A 21,538-nucleotide genomic window follows, 5' to 3' on the forward strand; every position below is an offset into this window, starting at 1 on the left:
GGAGGCCCCCCAACAGAGCTGAGTGGAAAAAAGAAGCTGGGAGGAATTTGTGTAAGGAAGTATTGAAAGAAAGGGAGAGAGTTATACCTGGCACATAAAAGGAGGAGAGTTTTTTCAGGCAGAAAATTGAGTGGGAGAAGAAGACAAAGAGAATGCTGGGGGCAGGGAGTCGGTATAGGGTGCGGAGGAACTGAGATAAAGGCTGGAGGTGGAAGCAGTAGCAGTGTATGGAGCCTTCTGTTCGCTTGCCAAATCTAATGTTAGCTAATCTCTAATTAAGGAAAGCCACTGGGGTGTCATCTGATGGATTGATGCTCTTCCTTTGTGGATGCTTTGTCTTCAGTATGGAAGGCCAGCAGCACTTTGAGAGTTGCTGCATTTACTCTGTTTGATTTTAATTTGCAGTGATGGCAGGGAAAAGCAGTGGAGCCAGGTGCTTTGGCATCTCTCAGGACATGTATCATGCTGTTTATGCAGTCTGTAATACTTTATGCTTTTTTGGATATGCCATTATTTGGCACATTGTTTCCATATCATCTTATTTCTGTTGAACTTTCTTCTGCAACATCTGAGCTTAAAGAAGAACAATATTGTTACAGTCTTTGGATGTGATCCAGCCTGAGCTTCTCTATTAGAATAATTTTTTCACATTAAGTTAAGGGACTGGGGCAATGGCACTCAAAGCAGTATAAATCTCTGGCTGTGCTGAGCAGATGACCAAGAATGTTTAGGTGACAGAGGAAGATGCTGGGATTTGAGAGCTGGAAATAGGATTGACAGAAAGAAAAATCTGTGGGTGGCAACAGTAGTGTGTAGAAGCTGGTTCTAGCTAAAAGCAGTGTGAAAATAAGTATCAGATCACTAGTGGAGCTAAATTCTGGAACATCTTAAAAAGAGGGCTGGAGAGTGAAAAGCAGCTGTAATCTGTTTAGCCTATGAAAGTGATTGGCAAAGGCAGTTACTAGGTAGATCAGACATTCAGATTGAGAAATGTCTGTTGATCTTGGTTCTTTTCTAGTAGCCCTTTTCAGCAGTCTGTTCACTTCTGTTCCACCAATGATTAGTGTGCAGCTCTTCCCTTTAAGTGCTAAACAAAAATATTCAGGTTTTTCACCACTGACAGTGTACCATTGCTGGTACTAGCCTGGAAATTTGGCCAAGGTCAGAAACTCTAAGTGGCTATGACTCTGTTGACCTGTTTGCTTGCAGACATTTTGGCCAACTGGAAGTCTCCTGGACTGTTATGCCAGGTACCTTATTCTTTTTAAACACTGATTAATTGAATGTCAAGTGTAAGGTATTTTCTAGAGCGAATTAGGAAACTTGGGAACAGCCAGTTCACTGGTCTCAGAAACAGCCTGTAATGCCCAATGTTCTCGGGCTGGTTTGTACAGCACTTGGGTGATGGACAGTGCTATATGTGTTGTTGTTGTTGTCAAGCATGTATGAGCTATGCCAGTAGAGTTTTCATGAGTCATTTAAGCTTTTTATATAAAAAGACCTAATTTCTTCAACTCCTCCCACTTCAAAATTAGCAATGCTTGAGCAATTCACGCTGAGCTTAGGGGGTGCAGGTAACTTCTTTGCAGTTGCTATGGTTTGCTTTAAGCAAAAGCTGTGTTTAAAGAAACAGAAAAGCAACACTAATAAAGACTTTAATAGCAAGAGCAGAGCCTAAAAAATCTGAATTATAATAATGGAGAAATAGCTATTTATTGGGGTAGTTGAATGCAAAGTAGGATTAACAGTGGGTATTACCATTAGTAAGATCAGTTGAAGATCAGTTTTCAAATTGTTTTAATGTAAGGCTGTAGTTCCTTATCTTGTAGCTTAGTTAATTTGGTACATGCAGAATGCACTGTTAAAATAAGGGTGCTTCAAATATGTAACATTATCAAGAAGTTAATTTTTCTCCTTTTTTTTTAGGGTTATCAAAGCAGGCTTTTACAGTGCTACTAGACAAAATACACTTTTTTTTTTTTTTTTGTACACTCTTCAGATCTTTTTGTCAGGTTCTGTATTTATAACAAGGATAGTACTGCATTCAAAAAATTTTGGGTGCATACTAAAAACATGAAAGGTTCCTGTGTGGAAGATTTTAAAATAAAGAAGCAATTTTTTGTGGAGGAGAATCTCTTCCCCCCAACTTTCAGTATATATAATACTGCCCTTATGCAGTGCATATTTAAAATGGTAGTGTTTAATCACTTTGCTTTATTATTTTTGTGACTGAAATGTTGATTACTGAGAATGTGTTAGCTATGTCATTTCTGGTTCTACAACTCTGGATCAGGTCTGCTTCAACCCTCTGAATTATGTTGCTGAACAGACTGGAAGTCAGGTGATGTTGTGTCTTCCCTTCATCTCTAATCCAGCTGTCACTGTCACTTTCTGCAGCAGCTATCTGGCAAAGGAAGCTTATCTTGCAGCTCTTGTGGAGGCAGGATTCACACACTGGTGTACCAGACAGTCGAGTTCACTGGCAGAGTTCCTGGTCACTGGATGCCATGAGAGTTTTCAAGAACATAGAGCTGCTTGGCCAGTTAGCAAATGACTCAGTTTTTCACACAAACTAAAGGCTGTAACTGATGTGTGCCATGGAATACATACTGGGAGTTTGCAGCCCTTAGGGGGTCCAATTTTCTTTATTATAGGAGTGTTGGTGCTTGTGATATGTGGTACTGTGTTGGCCCAAGCTGGGTTCAGGAATGCAATTGTTAATCCTGTTATCCATTTCACAGTATGATATAGCTGTCATACTGAAGGAATTCAGGAAAGGATTGAAATTGAAAGATGGTTTTATAAAATATTTTTTGTTTATAGTTGTGGTGTGTGTTGTGGGTTGATAGTTACTGATTTATTTAATTTGTACTCGTGGCAGAACTCCATGTTACCCCAAAGAAAACCTGAGTCCCATCTTACAAAGCTCACTTACAGGCAGCAAGATGAGAAGGTCAGAAGGAAGACTGCAAATGTCTGCTTGTAGTATTCTGCTGTCATGCTCAGCTGGTGGGACAATGTCATGCTCACCTTTCCACATTACCTCCTCAACCAAAGCTAGAATATTTTCATGGGAGCACTCCAGCCATTTAGTGAAAAGCTCTGGTGTTAAACTCTTAAAGAAGATAGTGTCAGAAATGCAGAAACTCAGCGGCTTTCTTGTAAAGGAGGATGTTCTAAATTCCCTGCATGGGTCATTTTTTAGGAAGCATCTGCTTTTACATAATTCTTGTTTACTTTTACTTTATGTTAACATATTTTAATACTGATGGCAAAGAGTTTGGCCCTGATACCTAGTGAACAGAAAAAGTATAATATAAGATTTGGGGCTGTTATTGATCACCTGGTGAGATGAGGGTGGGAATTTCTCAACAAAGCCTTGCTCAGATAAGCACAAATGGAATTAATCATTTGCATGGATAAAAGTCTGGCAACCTTTTGGTCATCCTGCCTCAGCCAGGCATCTCTCATCCACATGTGTTGCTCTGTCGTGTTTTAAATAAAGCTAGCAAATGCTAGTTTATTGTGGATCTTGATTGTGGATCATTAACTGTTTGCAGATCATAGTGACCTAGTGGAGATAGTGTGGTAATTTCTCCTGGGAAATGGTCCCACTGATGATAGAAGTGTTACAGTCAGCTGCTCGAAGCTGTTTCTTTATCTGCATGGAGGGATTGCAGCGCTCAGAATTCAGTCATTTATCCCGTGCCCCTTTTTGTGTTCAAGCAGCCTCACTCCTGGGTTCCTTACCTTGCAGTCTCCCCGTGTTCTCACACAATATTTCTTCTCTTTCTCCAGATTCTCCACCTTTTCTGTTTTAAAACCTGAGGCAAAAATGTGCAACGTTTACTCCCAAGACTACTGTTTAACAGTGTGAAGCTACACTGTCAGACAAAATAGAATTGAGCTCAATACTACCCTTTCCTCTAAAGAGGAATGAAGCTTGTGGGTGTGTGCTTTTTTTTTTTTTTAATATTTATTTATTTGTAAGAAAAAAGCATATTGTTCATCTGAGCTTTAGCTGAAGTTGGAAAATTTGTGTTATTTCTTATTGCTTACTGGATTGCCATCTAGCAGCATTGCCCTGGCATCAGCAATCAGCATTTCCATTAAGCTTGCAATTTCACACTGTTGGCTCCATTTAGGTGGGAACAGTGAGTACCAGGGGTGGGGGCTATATAAAGAGAGTAAAGGCTTGGAAGTGAAGTAGCCTGCTCGACTAATCCTGGGAGCAATGGCTTGTGCCAGCGTGTCCTCCAGCCCTCTGGCAAGCTGTTGATTCTCATTAAGAAAGCAGCCTGCTTTCATGGATACACCCTTGAGAGCCAGTCATGGGGAAAAGAGAGGGCAGCTGGAGAGTGCTGGTGATGGGGAGCCTGCCAGTTGCCAGCTGCTTTTTGCCACAGAGCTGTGGTGGCTGGGAGGAGGAACTCAGTAGTGCCTGTGGCAGCAGGAGGGAGGGTGGAGGAGTGTCCAGGCAGGTGATTGTTAAAGCAGGGTGCTCCCTCCTGATCAGAGCAGAGGGAAGGAGCTGGAGGCTGGACTGGTGATGTTGACAGAGATTTTATTGCTTCCCTTTCTCCCGAGAGGGGACTGCAGCATTGGTGCAAGAGTCCTGTGTTCTAACGCTGTGGTGATTGACAGGAAGCTGCAAGTGCTGTCCCAGTAATTACTTCTCTTGTCCAAGGGTGCTGGGGTAGTTTGTGCCTCAGGGAGTTCTGATGTGTTAGTTTGTAATAGCAATGTAACTATTTCCCTGACAGGATTCCTCTTGCTACAGCTCTATCTGGAAAATACCTCTGTCCGTTCTTTCCTGTCAAACCTAATCTGTAGTTTCTCATCTCCTGCTGAGTTTTTTTCATCTCTGCTCTTCTGAGTGCTTGCCAAAGCTGAATGTGGCCAGATCTGCACCCTCTTAACACTTAGGTCATCTCAGAATGTCATATTTGAGCCATTTGCTTCCCTAAATCCAAATTGTCTTTCAGGTATAACATTTTCTAGAGGTGATTACTCAGTTCTGGGGTCTCTTGTCCTCATAGCTGCACAGTGGGCTGTATGGTTACCCTAGGTTAGCCCTTGTGACTTCCAGTCTGGAGCAAGAGAGTGGACTGGTCTGTGGTTATGTTATTGGCATGTTGTGGGAATCTGCTTTTTTCACATTCTGTGCTGTAATTTCCCTTCTGTAAGGGAAACATGCTGAATTTTGGAATCTGGAAGAACATATTAGAAAGCATTGTTTGGCCTGTTGTTTTCCTACAAGTGTTTGATGTTGACCATTTAGAGACAGAGCACTAAGTGTGGGTGGACCTTTGATCTGGCCAGGTGCAGCCAGGGCTTGTGGTGTTGCTCTGTTTATACTTCCAGTGCTGTTGCAGATAGATTGCTCCTGTTTTCTCTTGTATGTTGGAAGAACTGAAGCACAGAAAGACCAGTGCTGCTTCCTGAAGAATCTAATCCACTCTATTCTTAGTTGCACTAGGCCCTAACCAGGTCTGGCTTTCCTTGTGCTACAGTGAGTAGTGTGGACCTTGCCTTGGCAGTATCTACATGTGAACAGGGTAGGGTGGCTGTAGGAGGTGCAGGGTGGTTACTGTGCTGCTGAAGCACTTGTGGGCAGATGACTTCTCTGCAGCATGTAAGTGTTGCCCAGATGTCATGATCAGCTGCCTTCTAGTGGTAGATGGGTGGGGATCCTTCTAAAGGGGTTGTGATTTGAGACACTGGAAGGAGGACAGTGTATTCACTGCTGGTTCAATGGTAACTTCTAGAGGGAATGGGAAAGTCACTGTTCTTCCCTGTGTGCCCTGAAAGTTGAAGGGTAGAAAATGGGAGAATTTTAGTAGAGCACTGGATCCTGTTAGTGGATGTTATACTGCAGCTGAGGAGCCCTCACATCTCTCTCAGCCTTGCTCCTTTCTTGAGGGCCATTATATGCACCATTAGAAGATTCTTGACCTGTAAGCGCAGCAGATGCAGTGGCAGAGGCCTCTGTACTGTGCTCAACCCATCCAGCTCTCATTGATGAGTGTTTCAGGGCTTTTCTCTTCTGCTCCATTGTGCAGTAACACATCAGAGCCTTCTGATGCTCCTGGCAGAGTCTGTGCTACATTCTGACTTGCCCAGGGGATAATACTACTACTTTTTCCCCCCCTTTTCTCTTGGCCTACCTCCACGGTCCTGTTGCATTACACATGATCCAAGCAGAGAACACTGAGACGCTAAATAAAAAAAACCCAACTTTGTGTGAATCCAAATTCACCTGGAGCTGAATATACTTCTGTTTGAAACAAGGCTTACAGGGAGAGAAGGTAAGTCTGCTATGTGAATAGGAATAGGGGAAGGAGGGAGTGAAGGGTAGCTGTAACAGGAATTACCTCCTTCCTGATAGAAGAAAATGAGAGATGGTGGCTGCCCACAGTCACCTCACAGAGAACTGGCTTGAGGGAGGGCAGCAAATAACTGAGCAGGCGTGTACCACTGCTCCTTAGCAGACAGAGTGGCTACAGAAGCTGATAAGGGAAAGTGTCTTCAGAAGCAGCTGTGCAGCAAAAGAGCTAAGAGGTTCTTTCACTGCAGTCATTTCAGTATAAAAAGTAGGGAGGATATCTATGATGTCACTTATCATCCTTTTGCTAGAATAATTCTTTGGCGAGAAAATTGTCCAAGAGCCAACCTGCTGTACACACTTTTCACATACAGCCTGTCACATGGCTCTGTGTCCACTCAGCACGCTTGTCTCCTTGGGTTTGAGGCTCTAAGCATAGGTGTCCAAAGCTGTGTTCTCTTCTTGTTGATTTAAGAAGCATAGCCAGTGTACTCAGCTCAGGTCACTTACATGAACATACTGGTGGCTGCTCGTTTAGTTACAGCCTTCTCCCTTTATTACTAAAGTCACACTGTTGTATTGTGAAATTATGGATGTTCCAAGATGCACACAGTGGGTGTTTCAGGTCCTGCTAATGAATGCCAAGAACAGATATCTTTAGGGAGGAAAAAAAGGCTCTAGAGGGTATTGCAAAAATGGTGCTGTTTTCCAGTTAATGTTGAAATAGATCTCATACCCAAACCATCCATTGCTGTTAAATCCTGGAGCATAATTTGGGATAAGGTGGCTGAGCCCAAGCAAGGAACACATTTGTGTCTGCCTGTGCAGCTGGGAAACTGAATTGCTTCTCTGCTGGGGAAAAAAAAAAGAAAAAAAAAGAAAATTTCCTGGCTAGAAAGGGCAGCCTGCAGGTGGGGTGTGAGAGGCGAACAGTTGATTGCAGCAGGGAAAATGTGACACATCTGGTTTGGCTTCAGATTGTTTAGGAATAGTAGCATCAGTGCTCTGTTGGAGCTCAAGGGCAGAGGGGTGTTCAGTCAGTTGGACTTTCCTCTAAAGGAAACACACTTGTGTGTGTAATTGTTGCTGAAGGGCACTAGGCATGTGAAGCCAGATCTAAAAGTTGCTAGTTCTGAAAACTTCAGGGCATAGCTGTCCTAATTTTCAGTACAGGGTCTGCCTTACAAACAAACTGCAGAGATATGGCAAAGGGAGTTAAAGGTTCCACAGTGTTTGTGGTCCTTAGAGACACTTGAGTAGAGGCTGCTGCAGAATGTGCTGGTGTGGAAAAAGATTGGTTGCTCTTTTAGCATCGATGTACTGTATATCCCAGTTAGGAACACTGCAACTTTTTTAGGAATGTGTGGTTTCCTAGCAGTTGATAAATTTTTCAGTGCAGGACACACGGTGACTGTAAACCTCTGATGGGTTAGTTCTTGTGACTGGGCTCTGAGCCCACACTCAGTTTCTTCTTCATGTGAAGCATGTCCCTCTCCTTCCTAGTTCTTAGGGAAGGAACGGCACAGAAAGTTTTGAGTGGGCTGTGATTCAGTGCAATTCAGGTATAAATACTGATTTCAAGCAGAGGTAATCTCTTGTCTTCTTTCTAACTGAAACAGGAAAATTAAACATAGATTCATCACAATGGCTGAAACAAATGTAGGGATAGAACAGAGAAAGTTCTCCTTCAAGTGTTGTCACCAAAATAGAGCAGTACAAGTGCTTCAGGGTAGTTTATGAGAAGTACTGCAGTGGGCAGTTGTAGGGTGCTTGTCCTTGTCATTTGGTGGATGCTTGTGCTCTGGACAAATACACTTGTTCTTTTAAAAATAGTTTCTCCTCACCACAGACAGCTTTCATGTTCGCAGCTTTTGGGCTTTTGGGTGGTTGTTGATGGCTTGTCACATGATGCCATGACCCACTGACAAAGGGCATTCAGCAGGGCTCTAGTGGGAGAGTAAGAGGCAAAGAAATGATCATGAGGCTTCTCACAACTTGTCATAGGAAATCCAGAGCACTGCTACTTTGCTTCCACAAACCCAAGCTGCTGGTAATTGAACAGCAGCACCTGGTCATGAGCTGTGGCCCTGTGGACTTTGTGGCTGGGCAGGAGGTAAAACCAAGCTTGTAACTATGAGATGGAGAAATGGCCAATGAGCTGCTGTGACAGAGATGCAGGGCAGCTGTCTGCAGTCCAAGGCACTGACTGCAGGAGACTTTTTTGCTGTGGAGGTTTGGTTACCTTGGCAACCTGTTTTTAGCTGGATCTTTGCTCCGGTGGAGAGCCCATCTGTACCTGCTACTTTGTTTTGAAACGTTTGTTTTGCAGGGAAAGAACTGACAGGGGTATTTTCAGAGTGTTATTGTGGCATCTAGGCTCTGCTTTTGGTCCCAGGAGTTTGTGTGATGATGGGGTGATGATGGTATGGAGAGTTATGTGGCTGGATTGAAAAGGTGTTAATGTATCTGCTTCATGAGGTGAGCTGCTGACATGGAAGGGAGAAATGCTATTCCTTATGGTTCATCCTGGAGTAGCTCTGAAAGATAAATCACTTGCATGTCTGGAGTTTGCAGAGAATTTTTGTTCATTCCTGGTTTGCAGTTCAGCATCAGCCACCTGCTGGAACATTAGACAGAAGTAGCTTCTGCCTGTGATGGGTAAATACCCACCTTGGGGTTGCAGGGTTCCCTTTGGGTGTGTATATATAGAAACTTGTGATACTCCTGGTGAACTTGTACTGTTGTAAAGTAGAGGTTGCAGGACTGCATCCAGAATCTGACAGTTTTGTTTAATTCAAGATCTGACCGGTGTTTGCATGGTTTTGCTGTGGGTTTTTTGATTTTACCTTTTGTGATTACTTTGTAATCTTGAAGGGGATGAGTATGTAAATTCTGCCCATATCTCATGCCTGTTCCTTGTGATTTATCTCTTCCTCTTTCACAGCCTATACCTTGGGCTGAATGGTCTTTCCTGCATTCACTGTGGAGCTCTCCCTAACCAAAGTTTATTTTTTCACCAGTTACTGGATGGTGTGTGACACCTATGTAATGGTGGGGGGAAAAATGGATTAACAGCTTCTACTTGTGCCTGTAAGAAATAGGAGTAATGCCTGGTATTGTTCTGTTGGATGAAATTACTAATTAGCAGATAATTAGGAACCTTTTAAAAAAGATGTGTACAGTGTTCCAGCATTGACTTTTCAGGACGTCTTAATTCAGATGTTTTAAGTCTTGAAATGTGTTGACTTCAGAGCAGAGAGTACATTAAGAACCTCTTCTAGTCAGGCATCAGCTTTCACTCCTGAACAGCTATAATGCAGAAGAAACTAGTTTTCTGAAAATTTCAACAACTAGGAAAAAAAAAAGACAAGAAACTTTACATTTTATTCAAGTGCATGGAATGCAGTTGTTTATTGTAAAGTCTGTTTGATTAAAGCATTTTTAGCCAACCTTTTTGTTAATTGCCACTGTTACTAACTGATACTGGGTGGTTACAGCAGGAGCTTTTGTTGTTTTATTATTTAAGACAAGTGTGAACCAGATCTGTAATCTTTACGGCACAGCCCCAGATAACTGACACAATAAAGTACTACATCCTTCTTTTCACCAGTGCAGCAGCATTGACACAGAGCTACAGAAAAGCTGTGCTGTGGGGCTTTTCTTACCTTTTTTATTTTTTATAACTGCAGATCTCAACAAGAGTGACAGTTTGGGGCTGCCTGTGCATACATCATGTTGGTGATATATGAAGCAGAAACGAGACAGTTGGATTCTCCAACCCCAAAGCTCGCTCCAGGATCTAGCTGATAGAAAAATCTTGAACTGAGTTAACAAGGGACTTATCTTGAGCCTGAGTAGATTTGATTGGGAAGTCAGTGAAGGGGAATAAATGTGGGAGGGTAAAATAGTTGTTGCTTACCTGTTTGGCAGGGTATTTTAGCAACAAAAAGCACCGCCAAACCCTAAATATCAATGGATGTTTCTGAGATGAATAGCTAGCATTTAGTTTAATTTATGCTAGATAATGTAAATGCATCTGTATATAAATGACTTGTTGAGAACGGCTTTGATTTTTATAGTATTTAAAAAATACTTATTACTTAATACTTATTTTCTCCTAGCTTTGATCAACTTGTTGAAGTTCCTCATGTCTAATGAGACAGTGCTGCTGGCCAAGCACAACATCTTCACCCTCGCTCTTATGGTGAGCATCTTTACCGTTGCACAAATCCTCTTAATTTTAACAACCTAATTGTGAATTAATATTAGGAAGGAATTGTAATGCTGAAAGGATTCCAGAAAGGATTTCTGGCCTGTTAAGGAGATATGAGAAAATGCCATGAAAGCAGAGGAATATCGTGGTTGGTTTCACTAGGTGTTTGGAAAGGGCAGTGCTTGGACTCACTATAGGGCTGGCTTATTGAAATAAAGAAGTCTCTGTGAGGAGAAGCCTAGTTTAATTTTCCAGATTTGTTAATTATTTTTTTTTGTTCTGTGGTCCTTTGTATGCAAGTAGAAACATATGTTACTGGCCCTAGATAAAAGAGTATTTAAGCTTCTTGTGGGTCTCTTTGGTACTATAAGGAAGATCTGCTGCAAGTGCAAGCTATTCCTTTGAAAGTTTTGGACATAATGTGTATTGCTTCTGTTGCAGAATAGATTTGGGATAAATGTTCCTGTTGCAACTTCTTTTCACTTGTTTAGGTTGTGAACCTGTTCAATATGTTCATCACTTATGGAGACACATTTCTGCCCACTCCCAGCAGCTATGATGAGCTCTATTATGAAATCATTCGCATGCACCAGAATTTTGACAACCTTTATTCTATGGGTGAGTACCTCCTGACTTGTCAGGACTGCTGCTGCCTGGAAGTGAGGGTGGTGAAAGAGGGATGTTTGTGTCAAGTGTTTCCTGTCTGCCTGCTTCTGATGTGTGATGTACTGGGTGAACATGTTTTGTGTACTAGGGCAGGTTGGTAAATTAAGAATTGAGAGATGGAAAAACTTATTAAAAGGATAAGTTTTTTTTTTAATGTCACAAGAAAAATATGAACAGGCTCCTTGCCCCTCCCTCTATCACTTAATGTTGGAAATACAAATTTATTGTCACAATGGATTATGTGGTATTTCATGCATTTTGTGTAGTTTTCCTCTATTACGTTTGACAATTTCAAGTCAAAAAGCAGGTTATATGCTGAAAAACCACCCAGCATAGTGAGAGACTGAATGCAAGTAAGAATTTGGAAAAGAATTTGAGAAACTTACCGCAATAAGTTTGCTGTGCTAGACAAATCACATCTACTTCACTCATTGCCAAAGCAACCAAGAAAACAGCCCTCACAAACCTGCTTGCAGTGACAAGTGAATTGCTGGACTGAAGAATGTGCCCCCTGGCAAAACAGGGAGAAGCTGCCATCCTTCAAGAGAGAGGGAAGGGAGCCAAGTGTCACCCAGAAGGGAAGAGGAACAAAGAAAAGCAAGGAATGCATGGAGGCATAATCAGTCAGTGTTATAAACAGGCACCTGCAGCCCAGGGTAGCTGCAGCAGCACTGGTGTGCTGCATACTTGAAGCTGTGAAAAAAAGAATGTAGCCGTGTTCTTTGTTTGCTTCATTCCAAAAAGACCTTTCATTCCTTCACCCTCTGCTCCCTTCTCAGCGTGATCACCAAAGGAACAACAGGAATTGATAGAAGTGTATAAAGAGAGCTAAAGGGCAGGCAGTTGGGCCACACTCCTCTTCTGACATGGGGGAGAGACGTCCTCACCTAAATGAAAGTAGCCAAGTACCCCTGTAACTGCAAGCAGAAACAAACTGCCCTTTTGTATGAATTTCCTACAGTTTTCAACTCTTACATAAGGGATTGCTTGGCCATTTTTGTGCCCTCAAGTGCCCCTTATGCCCTTGAGTGCATAAGATATTTTGCTAACGCATTTTCTACTCCCGAGAGTTGCAGCTAGTAAGATGAGCTGCTTTTACTAGGTAATATTTTTTTCAAACCCATCCCCTGTAGAAGCTGTAGGTAAGTGGAATACAAGAATAATGCACTCAAATACTTCCTCAGTTGGGTTGCAAAAGGCACAAGTGAGCTGTTGAAACAATTTATCACATGAATGTTTGCCATCCTCCTATGTAGAGTAAACCCCATTGAATTACTCTTGCAGATGCCTGAATTGAATATATTACTTCATATATTCTAGTACAGTGCCTACTGTTTGACAAAACAACGTTACTCAGAGATGACAACTGTTTTCTGCAGATGACTTGTAAGGGTAGAATAAAAGGTGGGAAGGTAGCACTGTCTCAAGCTAATGAAAGCTACCAGGTGTTCTGATAGTTTCCCTTTACTTGTCAGCCTATCTCTGAGATTACAGTGACCCTTCTGTCCCCTAGCCTTTAGGGTATTTGTGAGCACAAATGAAAAAGCTACTCAGTCCTTTAGTTCTTCTGTTAATGTGGTTGAAACTTTCCATGTTGGGAGTGGAGGTGGAATCTAATTGATTTGGTTTTTTTTCTCTTATTCTGAAACTAAACTTCATCCAGATCTGCAGGACTGAAAGCTTCTGTCCTTCAATTATAGGCATAAGTATGCAACCACTGTGTTTAAACATTCACTTGTAGAATCCATGTTTCTGGATGATCCTAAATTTGGATGGTGAGCTGCTCCTTCACTTCTAAATTGAGGGTGAACCTTTCTTGTGGAGTCTAACCTCCAGAAAACCCTGCATGTACAAATTCATAGAAAATTCCCTTTGTTCAGGCAAGATGGAAATTAAAACATCTGCTGTGGGATCTGTTATTGTTTTGATGCTTACCAAGAGTTGTGCAAGTAACTGCCACCATAAAAACACTGCATATTTTGACCTAAATAAATATTTTTGGTGTTCTGGCAGAAAAGAATTGGATTCCCTAGAAGTTCTTCCTGTTGCAGAATATTTTCAGATCTGCTCTTAAGTCTGTCAGAGACCATCTGTGCAGGAGAACACCACCCTTTTTCCTACAGGCAGTGTTTCTTCTTTACACTGGTGTGTAACTCCTCTCTGCAGCTCTAGGTAAATGGGCATGAGAAGAATTCCTCATTACTGCAGTATGTAGTCCAGTTCAGATGGAACCTGTAAGCAGCAGCTGTAGGAGAACAGCTGTGTGTGGAATAAGAGCTATTCTAGGCTTGGGGTGCTGCTCTGTTTCTGGGGAAATGAAATCTGTATGGGATAGTGAAACCAGTCTGGAGGACCCAGGTTCTCCCATCCCCTCTGCCTCAAGTCATTATTCTGTTCTGCTCACCCTTCCCATGTTCCTTATGTTTTTTAGATGGGCTTTCAAGGGAACTTCTACCCTGGATCACAGATTGTCAAAGATGACCTTTGTTTTGATGTGGTCCCTGGACTGCCATCTTGCCAAAGCAAATATTTTTTTTCTGTTTTGAATTATGAAATTGCCAGTTCTGTGCCAGCACTGTTAACTGTCTTCTCCTTTCAGTTCTAAGGCTGTCTACCAATGCTGGTCAATGGAAAGAGCCTGCAAGCAAGGTGACCCATGCATTAGTCAATATTAGGTAAGGAGTAGAAGTTAATTGCTCTTTTAAAGTTTCTCATTTCCTCTGTGTGACTACATTTTTATCATGACAGTTACACATTTGTTTTCGTGAATTTTGTTTTGAATCTGTTCTACTTGTTGGGCTAAGTTGTTGCTCAAAAAGGGCTTGCAAGCATAAAGGAATGACCACCAGGGTTTGATTGTCCCCTAATAATTCTCTTAGCTCTTCTGTAGACTGAGTGCTTTCAAAGCATAGCACAAACTGTAATGAATTAATCCTCATATCATTCTTGGGAGAAGTTGTGCAGCAGAGAATAGTGCTGTGCTGGCAGAGCAGTTGTGAACCTAATGGATTTCTGTTGCGTGGTTCTATAGCAATTCCACAAAGCTATGAAGGGAACTGTAAGCCTGCTGTAATAAGCAGATTTGAGGCCTCTTAACATTGCAAGATTTTTGTGTGTTTAAAACTGATTATTTAAGGACATTTCAATGTTCTCTTAAACCTCCACTTCCAGTTCAAGGGCAGAAGTGGAGAAATTATGCTTTACTTGTAAGGGTAAGGAGTGTAAATCTAGGCATGTATTCTTTCACAATGGCAATAATTTATTTTTATGGCACCTAAAGCAGCTACTAGTGACCAAGCTGGGTACTGGGTAAGAAGATCATGGATATGACTGATTGGAAAATGGAGGAATGTTGAGAGGGAAAATTTACTTCTTAGCTCTGGCATGTAAACAAACCATAAAAGATAAAAGTACTTTTACTGAAAAAAAAAAAAATCTGTGTGTCGCTTCCCTAGTCACTCCAGACACTTGGTGTCTGTGCAGCACCAAGTATCTCAGTAATGTTGCATTGCTAGCACTTATTGTTTTCCTCTCTACAAAAGACATTGTGTAGGACAAAATTCCTGAAGGCATTTTTCAAGACAATATACATCTAACATGTCTGTAAACCACCTTAAAGGTTCCCTTAAAAAGTCTGTAAGCTTGATAACATCATATGTGATTCAAGACTTATTTTGCTGCTATCCTTATATTTGGTTTTTTTTTAACAGATGTAAGTGAACATGTGTGGGTAGATAGTGCCCTTGGAGTGAAGCAGCAGAACAGGTGGCTGTTGACTAATGTCACTTAATGTGACAAAGTGCCTGCTCTGGGAATGCTCTGTATAACCAGCGAGAGAAATCTACACTTGGAAGGGAGAAAAACCAAGTGATCACAGAGAGTTTGTGCTCACCTCTGGTTTGTGGAACCAAGACTTTGCATGGGCTTTTTTCCTGTTGACTTTGCAATTGCTTTTGTGAAGATCAGCATGCAGTTGAGACAAGACGCAGCCAAAAAAAAGGCAAAACCCCACTTTGTGTGTCCTGTTATGGTATGAACATGATACACCTTCAAGGACAACCTGTATCAGACGTCTTTAGGAGGTGGTGATGTCTGCAATCAGTGGAGCCTCTAGTCTGTTTCTCTTCTGGACTTATGGTAGCTTTCCTCTGCTCCACCCAACTGCTCGTCTATGTTGAAATTTCATGAGTGACTGCTTTTCATTCAGTGAAATCAGTAAAGGTCTAAATTACAGATGATTGAAGGCCTTGAGAGGGATTAGAATTCTGAGAAGTTAGTCTGTTTGATTTATCCCATTTCCTTGCTCTCAAAAAAGGGAAGGAAGAGAGTTTTGTCATCTGGTTTGTTTTCTTCTGGTGGTGAAAATACTATGGTTGAAGGATTCTTTAGCTGAATAGATTTCAGAGCAGCCCGAGAAGTCCAGAGGTAGTGTGCTTTTGTGAAGGTGTTTGACAGTGTGATGGTGACAGGGACTGGAAGGTGGCTTAGCTCCCCAATATCTGGGTTCCCTGTTTGTTTGTGCCCCTTTGGTTTTCCCTTAGAGTGGTCTTAGTGTACTGTGTCTTATTTGGGTGCTTTTGCCATGAAGGAGATGAATTTAGAGAAATCCACACCGGATTTTTTCCTCACCTTGCTTCATTATTCTGTGAAGTTTTTATGAGCAGTGATTACCTGCTTTTTGCTGTAACTGTGAAGTGCAAAGTCATGCTTTGGTTTATATCTTGGTCTCATTACACAAGCTATTTAAAAATAAATAAACATTGCAATTTCCTTATCCTAGGGCTTTTAGTGGGTTTTAGAAATATAAAAGCATCTGCCTGTGCATGCATACAGTGGGCTTTAACAAGTGTCTTAAATCCTAGTGTACAATTTTATGTGCATTTCTGCCAGGGGAGGAGTGGTGAGTTGTTTACCATGTTCCAAGGCTGCAGTGCATTTGTGTTACAGGAGTTACTATTGAGGAGACACCCAAACAGTCCTGCTCGTACCCCACAGTGCTGGACTGATGAGCTCTGCTGATTAATTGCTTAAATAGACAGGATGAGTAATGCCTAGAGAATCTTAGACATGTTCTTCTTTAAACTCAGCCACAGAGAGATCCCCCTTTGTGTGTCCTATTATGGTAGGAACAGCACCTTTTAGTTGGACTAAAAATTCTCCAGTAGAGTCTGAGTTTTGTTGTTGCTGATTATTTGAATTTCGTTGTCCTTACTCCAGTCAAAAAAGGAGTCATGAATATTCTTTTTGAGTATTAAGAGATAGGGAGACTATTCCTGCCTTCTTTCCTTTCTACAGATAATTCATAATTTCTGTTCAACCCAAAGAAAATGAAAAATTGAAGAAGAAAGAATAATAATATCCTTATCTGTCTGAAAATCTTACATACCAAACCGGAATGAGTGATTCTGATTGCTGTCCTATCTCATAATAGTCATTATAATTTCTGTCTGTGGATTTGTCTCTGTGGTTTTCATAAATAATTGAGATATGATAGACTGCAAGATAAAGCTGCAGCACTGATGAGGTTGAAATAGGAAGGTGTAGCAGTTAGTGGTTTGAAAACTCACCTTCTCACCTATGAGGAAATAAACACGGTTTGAGACAAGCTTTTTTTTTTTTAAACTAATGAGCCTCTTCAAGATAACATTGTGCAGGTTTGCATTTAATGAGAATTTTATTAACACAGGGTTCAGAGGGGCATTTTCTGACTGACTATTCAGTAAGCAAGGTGGCAGCTGAATCCCTGTATTCTTTTAATAGACTTTCTCCTGATCAGGATTTTTCCAAGGTGAATAAATAGATTAACTCAATGATTAATAGGCTGAATTTCTCCCATGTCTGAAATTCAGCCCCATTGTAATTTTATTTTTCTCACAGAAATACTTTTAATAAGCAGAGAGTAAGTTTGCAGCATGGAACTGGGTGATAGGATTTTTTTGTTTTTAAGTGTTTTCTGTACTGTTGTAGCATAGGCTGCAGTCCTCGCTTGGGTGCTTTCATTCACTCTTCCATCTTGCAGCTACTTCTGTTCCACTTGAGCCCACCCTGTGTGATGCATTTTCCTTGAACAGAAGGTGCTGCTTCTCCCAGGGCTCCTTTGGGGTTGTAAAGGAGAGGTTGGGGATTTGGGAGGAGCACTCAGAACATTGAATGGATGTGTATGAAATGATTATGCTTGGTGCCAGTCTACGTAGGAGCACTCTGAAGGAACATTGGCAATTTTAGTTAGGCCAAACTGGACTGTGCTTGTTTGTTGTAGGACACTTGTCATCCTGGCCCTGAAGCTATAGCTCCTAATAAATTACCAGCACTCACAGAACTGCACTTACTGGAAACCTTGACAGAGGAGAAGGCTCCATTCAGATATTTGTTAGAAAGTGGGTGACTGCAAGCAGTCCAGCTAGTACCTTCAGGATTGTTCCACCAGACTGCAAGGAATGTAGCATTTGTTTAAGAAGAGAGAAGACCAAAATGCTGCTGACCTAGTCATGTTGCAATGGCTTTTATGCAGGACATGTGAAAGTGGACCTGCTGATAGAGAAATGAATCTGTATTTGTGGTGTAAGTGGTGACCTGCAGATTACAGTCAGCTGAGACTGTGTGCAAAATATGTGTTTATATCTGTATACTCACAATTTATTCCTTCCCTCTCTGTACAGACTAATAGACATAGAAACACATTTCTTGCCAATGTGAATCAGAGTGAAAATAGGAAAACAAGCTTAAAGCCTGCTCATGAAAAGAAATGGTTAAGAAAATCTATGTGCATATATGTTAAAATACAGATGTCTGTATGAGCATTATAGGTATATGCACCTATATAAATGTGAATATCCATATATGGATGTCTGTGTGTATATAAATGCATATATAAGCCTTATACAGACATACACACATATATACACTTAAATTATACATATTTATTTAGATATAGAGCACACATACAGACATGTTTCCTTTGGCAATGGTTTATTGAAGTCATAATCTCTGAGCTGAAAATACCAAGGTTCTACCAAGCTAGAGCCTTGTTTCTAGCCTCTCCCAGATGAGCCACAAGGGCTGGCTATAGATGCTCAGGTGTTGCTTCTTCCAGCAGTATAGTTGCACTGGATGAGTCCCCTGGGACTGTGGGACCATGTGGAGCTGCTCAGGGCCAGCCAGTGCAGAGCAGCAGAGGGTGCTCGGGCATGCAGCTTACAGCCCACACTGATCTGGAGTTCATTCCCTGCAATTCTTAAAACCACCTGTGAGGACTACCCTGATGGAATAACAACTCCATTGAATTGTTCACTGAGGTGTGTTTAATGGTAATGACCTCTGACATGCTGTCACTGCTAATCAGCCTGACTGAGCTCAGATCACAGCGTAGTACAAGGCAGTCAACAATTATTTTTTTAATAAGAAAAAAGCAACAAGGCCCAAAGAGAAACTCAGCAATGTATTTTATCAGTACTTTTAAAGCACAACACAAACTTGACAAGATTATGGATCAAATTCTTGCTAAATGATGTAAGAAAACTTCTGAAGTGTATGCACCAAGCTATTTGAAGAATTAGTTCATTGCAGTTTTCAGGTGGTAGCGTGGTAGCCTGAAAAAATTCTGGTGCTGAAAATCTTAAAGCAGATTTTAGATGAGGATTCTGGCTTTGTTCTGGGTCTTTTTTAGTGATCTGTGGTCACTCCTCACAGAAGTAGCAAAAGTAGCAGTCCCTTCTTGTCATTTCATGTGTTTCTTGTTGCATGCTTTTCTGGGTGCACAGGGACTTTGGCACAGCAGAACAGTTCCTGAAATGCCACAGTAATTATAACAGAGTTATAGTGGTTACTCAGAGTTCACCTGCTATCACTGCTTGTTTTTCACTCCACCTTGCAGTGTTGTGGTAGGGAAAGTTCCTTTGCTAGGAGCAGCAGATCTTGGTGTGAACAGGTTCTGGCATTAGCTGGCACCTGAACAGAGAAAGCACAGAGATTGAAAGGGAAAGATCTTATGACCAGCAACATATTAGCAGAAGAATCAAGAAAGAAGGAAATTCCTATCTTGGGTTGCCATGTTTCATCTTTTCACAGCCTAACCCATGTTTCAGTTATTTTTGTAAGTATTTAAGGCTTTCATCTAGTTGTGTAACTTCAGGGCTTTGTTTCTTGTACATTATCTGATTTCTTCTCAAGGCAGGAGTGTTAGTTTTCAATTGTTGCTCTTTATTTACTAGCTGATTCATCTTGGTGTGTTTCTTTTATAGAGCCATAGCCAATTTCATTCTGCTATAATTTTCTTTCATTCTTTCTCATTTGTGCAATGGCTTAATTAAATGTTGTCTCTGCCACTGGCCCGAATCCAGAGAGCAAATCTGAGTGGCATTGTGTGGACCATTTCCACAAACACAGCAGCATTCTACATCCCAGGTCACCTTCCTGCTTTCTGCCAGTTACTTCCATTTCAGTCATGAAGGGACTCTGACAATGTCCAGCCTGTTTTCTCTTTAATGAACTTCTGTTTTCAGTAGGTTTTCAAAAGGATTGATTTCTTTGTTGTTTGCTTCTTTCTGTGTTGACTTACAGTTTCTGGAGCTGATGCTGATTTTAAGCAAAGATGTTTGTGTGGCAAAGAATGCCTCTGTCTGAAATACCATAGTCATGGCTTGCTTTCTTAAGGACATTTGGATGCCATTCTGCAGAGATCACTAAAATTTCATCCTCAAAGTAAACAATGCTTATTGGATTGGGGTGGGGAGCATCTTGAAGTGATTTATTCCTAGTACAGTAGCCTTGCTTAACTGGCTTTCGTAGCTTTTTTCCAAGGTCTGCAGTTGTACCAGCAGCTTTCATCTCCTTCCCTTGTGTCTCAAAGGTGACAGGCTGGCCTTCAAGAGGGGCCTGGGAGTAGGATCCACTTCTGTACTTCAGCTGCTCTGTAGGGTTTGCTGTGTGTACAAGGGAGGATTGTTTGCTGGGAAAGAAAACTGCCCTGCAGAGCAGGCACTGCTTGGCAGCCTCTTCTAAAGTTCAGCAGGTCTCCTAGTTCATGTGGTCCTTGTAAGGTGAACATCTCAGTGCAGTTTGCCCACTTGTGAGCTTTTGTCCTCCTGGGCATTTTATTGGAAACATTTCTTCCTTGAAATGTGAAAGATTTGCAAGGTTAGGCAGGATCTGTAGGCTACTTATCAGTTTGGTGAGAAATGTTGCCTCCATTGCAAATGTCTCAGGACCCAGATTTCATTTGTTCCTTGTCCAATGCAACTGCTCTGTGAGTAGGGAATTGCTGTCTGCAGATCTCTGCTGGACTCATGGGTGCAGATTGAAGGCTTACAAGGTGGAGTTAGTTAAGCTGCTAGCAATTCTTTTTTTTTTTTTGACAGCTGTGTATGCAGCCTTGGAATTTGGATGTTGGCACATAATTTCAGCTGTTGTGCTGATGAATTTGGGGTGTGAAGCTTTGGGAAAACAGCAGGGAAGTCAGAGACTTCTCAGTGCACTTGAGGATTGAGGTCTCTTGTTTGATTTATGGGAGTGACTGTGCACAGCCTGGTCTGAAGAAGTGTGGTACCAGGCAAGAAATTGTTTTTTGTTTTGCTTGCCAAATACCTTTCTCTATAGAAACATCAAGGTAGTGGAGAGTATATGTCAGCATGGGGAGTACTTCTAGTTTATTTCAGAAGTGGGTATGGTATTTATTGGTCAGAAGTTATTTTTCTATGTCATTTGCAGATATTTTGGTCTTGAATCCCAGTGCTGGACTACAGGCAAGTTATGTCTGAGCTCAGTAATGCATTAAAGCAGGTGCTGCAAACCTAGGATGCAGACTTGTAAACATCTTGGGTTTTTTGTTAAAGCTCAAAATCCTGAGAGTTCTGCTCGCTCTCTCTGAATTGTTGTATTGTTTCCTCCGGTTTATGAGAACAATCTTCATTATTTCTCTGGTACTGTGGCTGGCATGAGTTCAGTTCCTAATTGATAGATTTCAACCTTACAGTCAATGTCTTTGTTGGTTGCTCTGTTGCAGCCAGGAAGCAACCAGATTCTTTTGGCCCCAAGAACTGGCTCTACTGGAACATGATTGAAGCACAGTTTGAAACAGCTGTTTATAGCTTGTCGAAACTTCATCCATGCTGGTTTTATTCTTTGGGTAAATATAAGGGACTCTGATCTCTGCTGGTCTCAAATCTGGTTTTCAAGATTTGCTTCAGTAGAGAAAGAACATTAAGCAACTTTCTTCATAACCCAAACAATGTAAAAATTGTTGTGAGCTTAAATAACACCTTTTTCTCTGAAAAGTGATGTAGTATAATGCTGTTTTGCTCTTTCTGCTTAAAAGAAATCTGTTGCTCACAGCAGCA

The 21,538-nt window shown here is 41.4% G+C and overlaps 1 protein-coding gene across 3 annotated transcripts in view; it reads left to right on the forward strand.

The window, feature by feature from the left end:
* The window catches only part of ARMH3 (armadillo like helical domain containing 3), a 123,732-nt gene that overhangs the window by 41,367 nt on the left and 60,827 nt on the right, over positions 1-21,538 (forward strand). For 2 of the 3 annotated variants that reach the window (XM_050976539.1, XM_009087243.4), the window contains exons 21-23: positions 10,447-10,529; positions 11,030-11,156; positions 13,804-13,879. In XM_050976539.1, coding sequence (XP_050832496.1) covers positions 10,447-10,529; positions 11,030-11,156; positions 13,804-13,879 — 286 coding nt within the window. Of the gene's footprint in view, positions 1-10,446; positions 10,530-11,029; positions 11,157-13,803; positions 13,880-21,204; positions 21,338-21,538 lie in introns of those variants that run through there. The other variant, XM_050976540.1, reaches the window with a different exon arrangement.

The sequence above is a fragment of the Serinus canaria genome, chromosome 6 (genome assembly GCF_022539315.1).
Source record: "Serinus canaria isolate serCan28SL12 chromosome 6, serCan2020, whole genome shotgun sequence".
Classification (NCBI taxonomy): Eukaryota; Metazoa; Chordata; class Aves; order Passeriformes; family Fringillidae; genus Serinus; species Serinus canaria.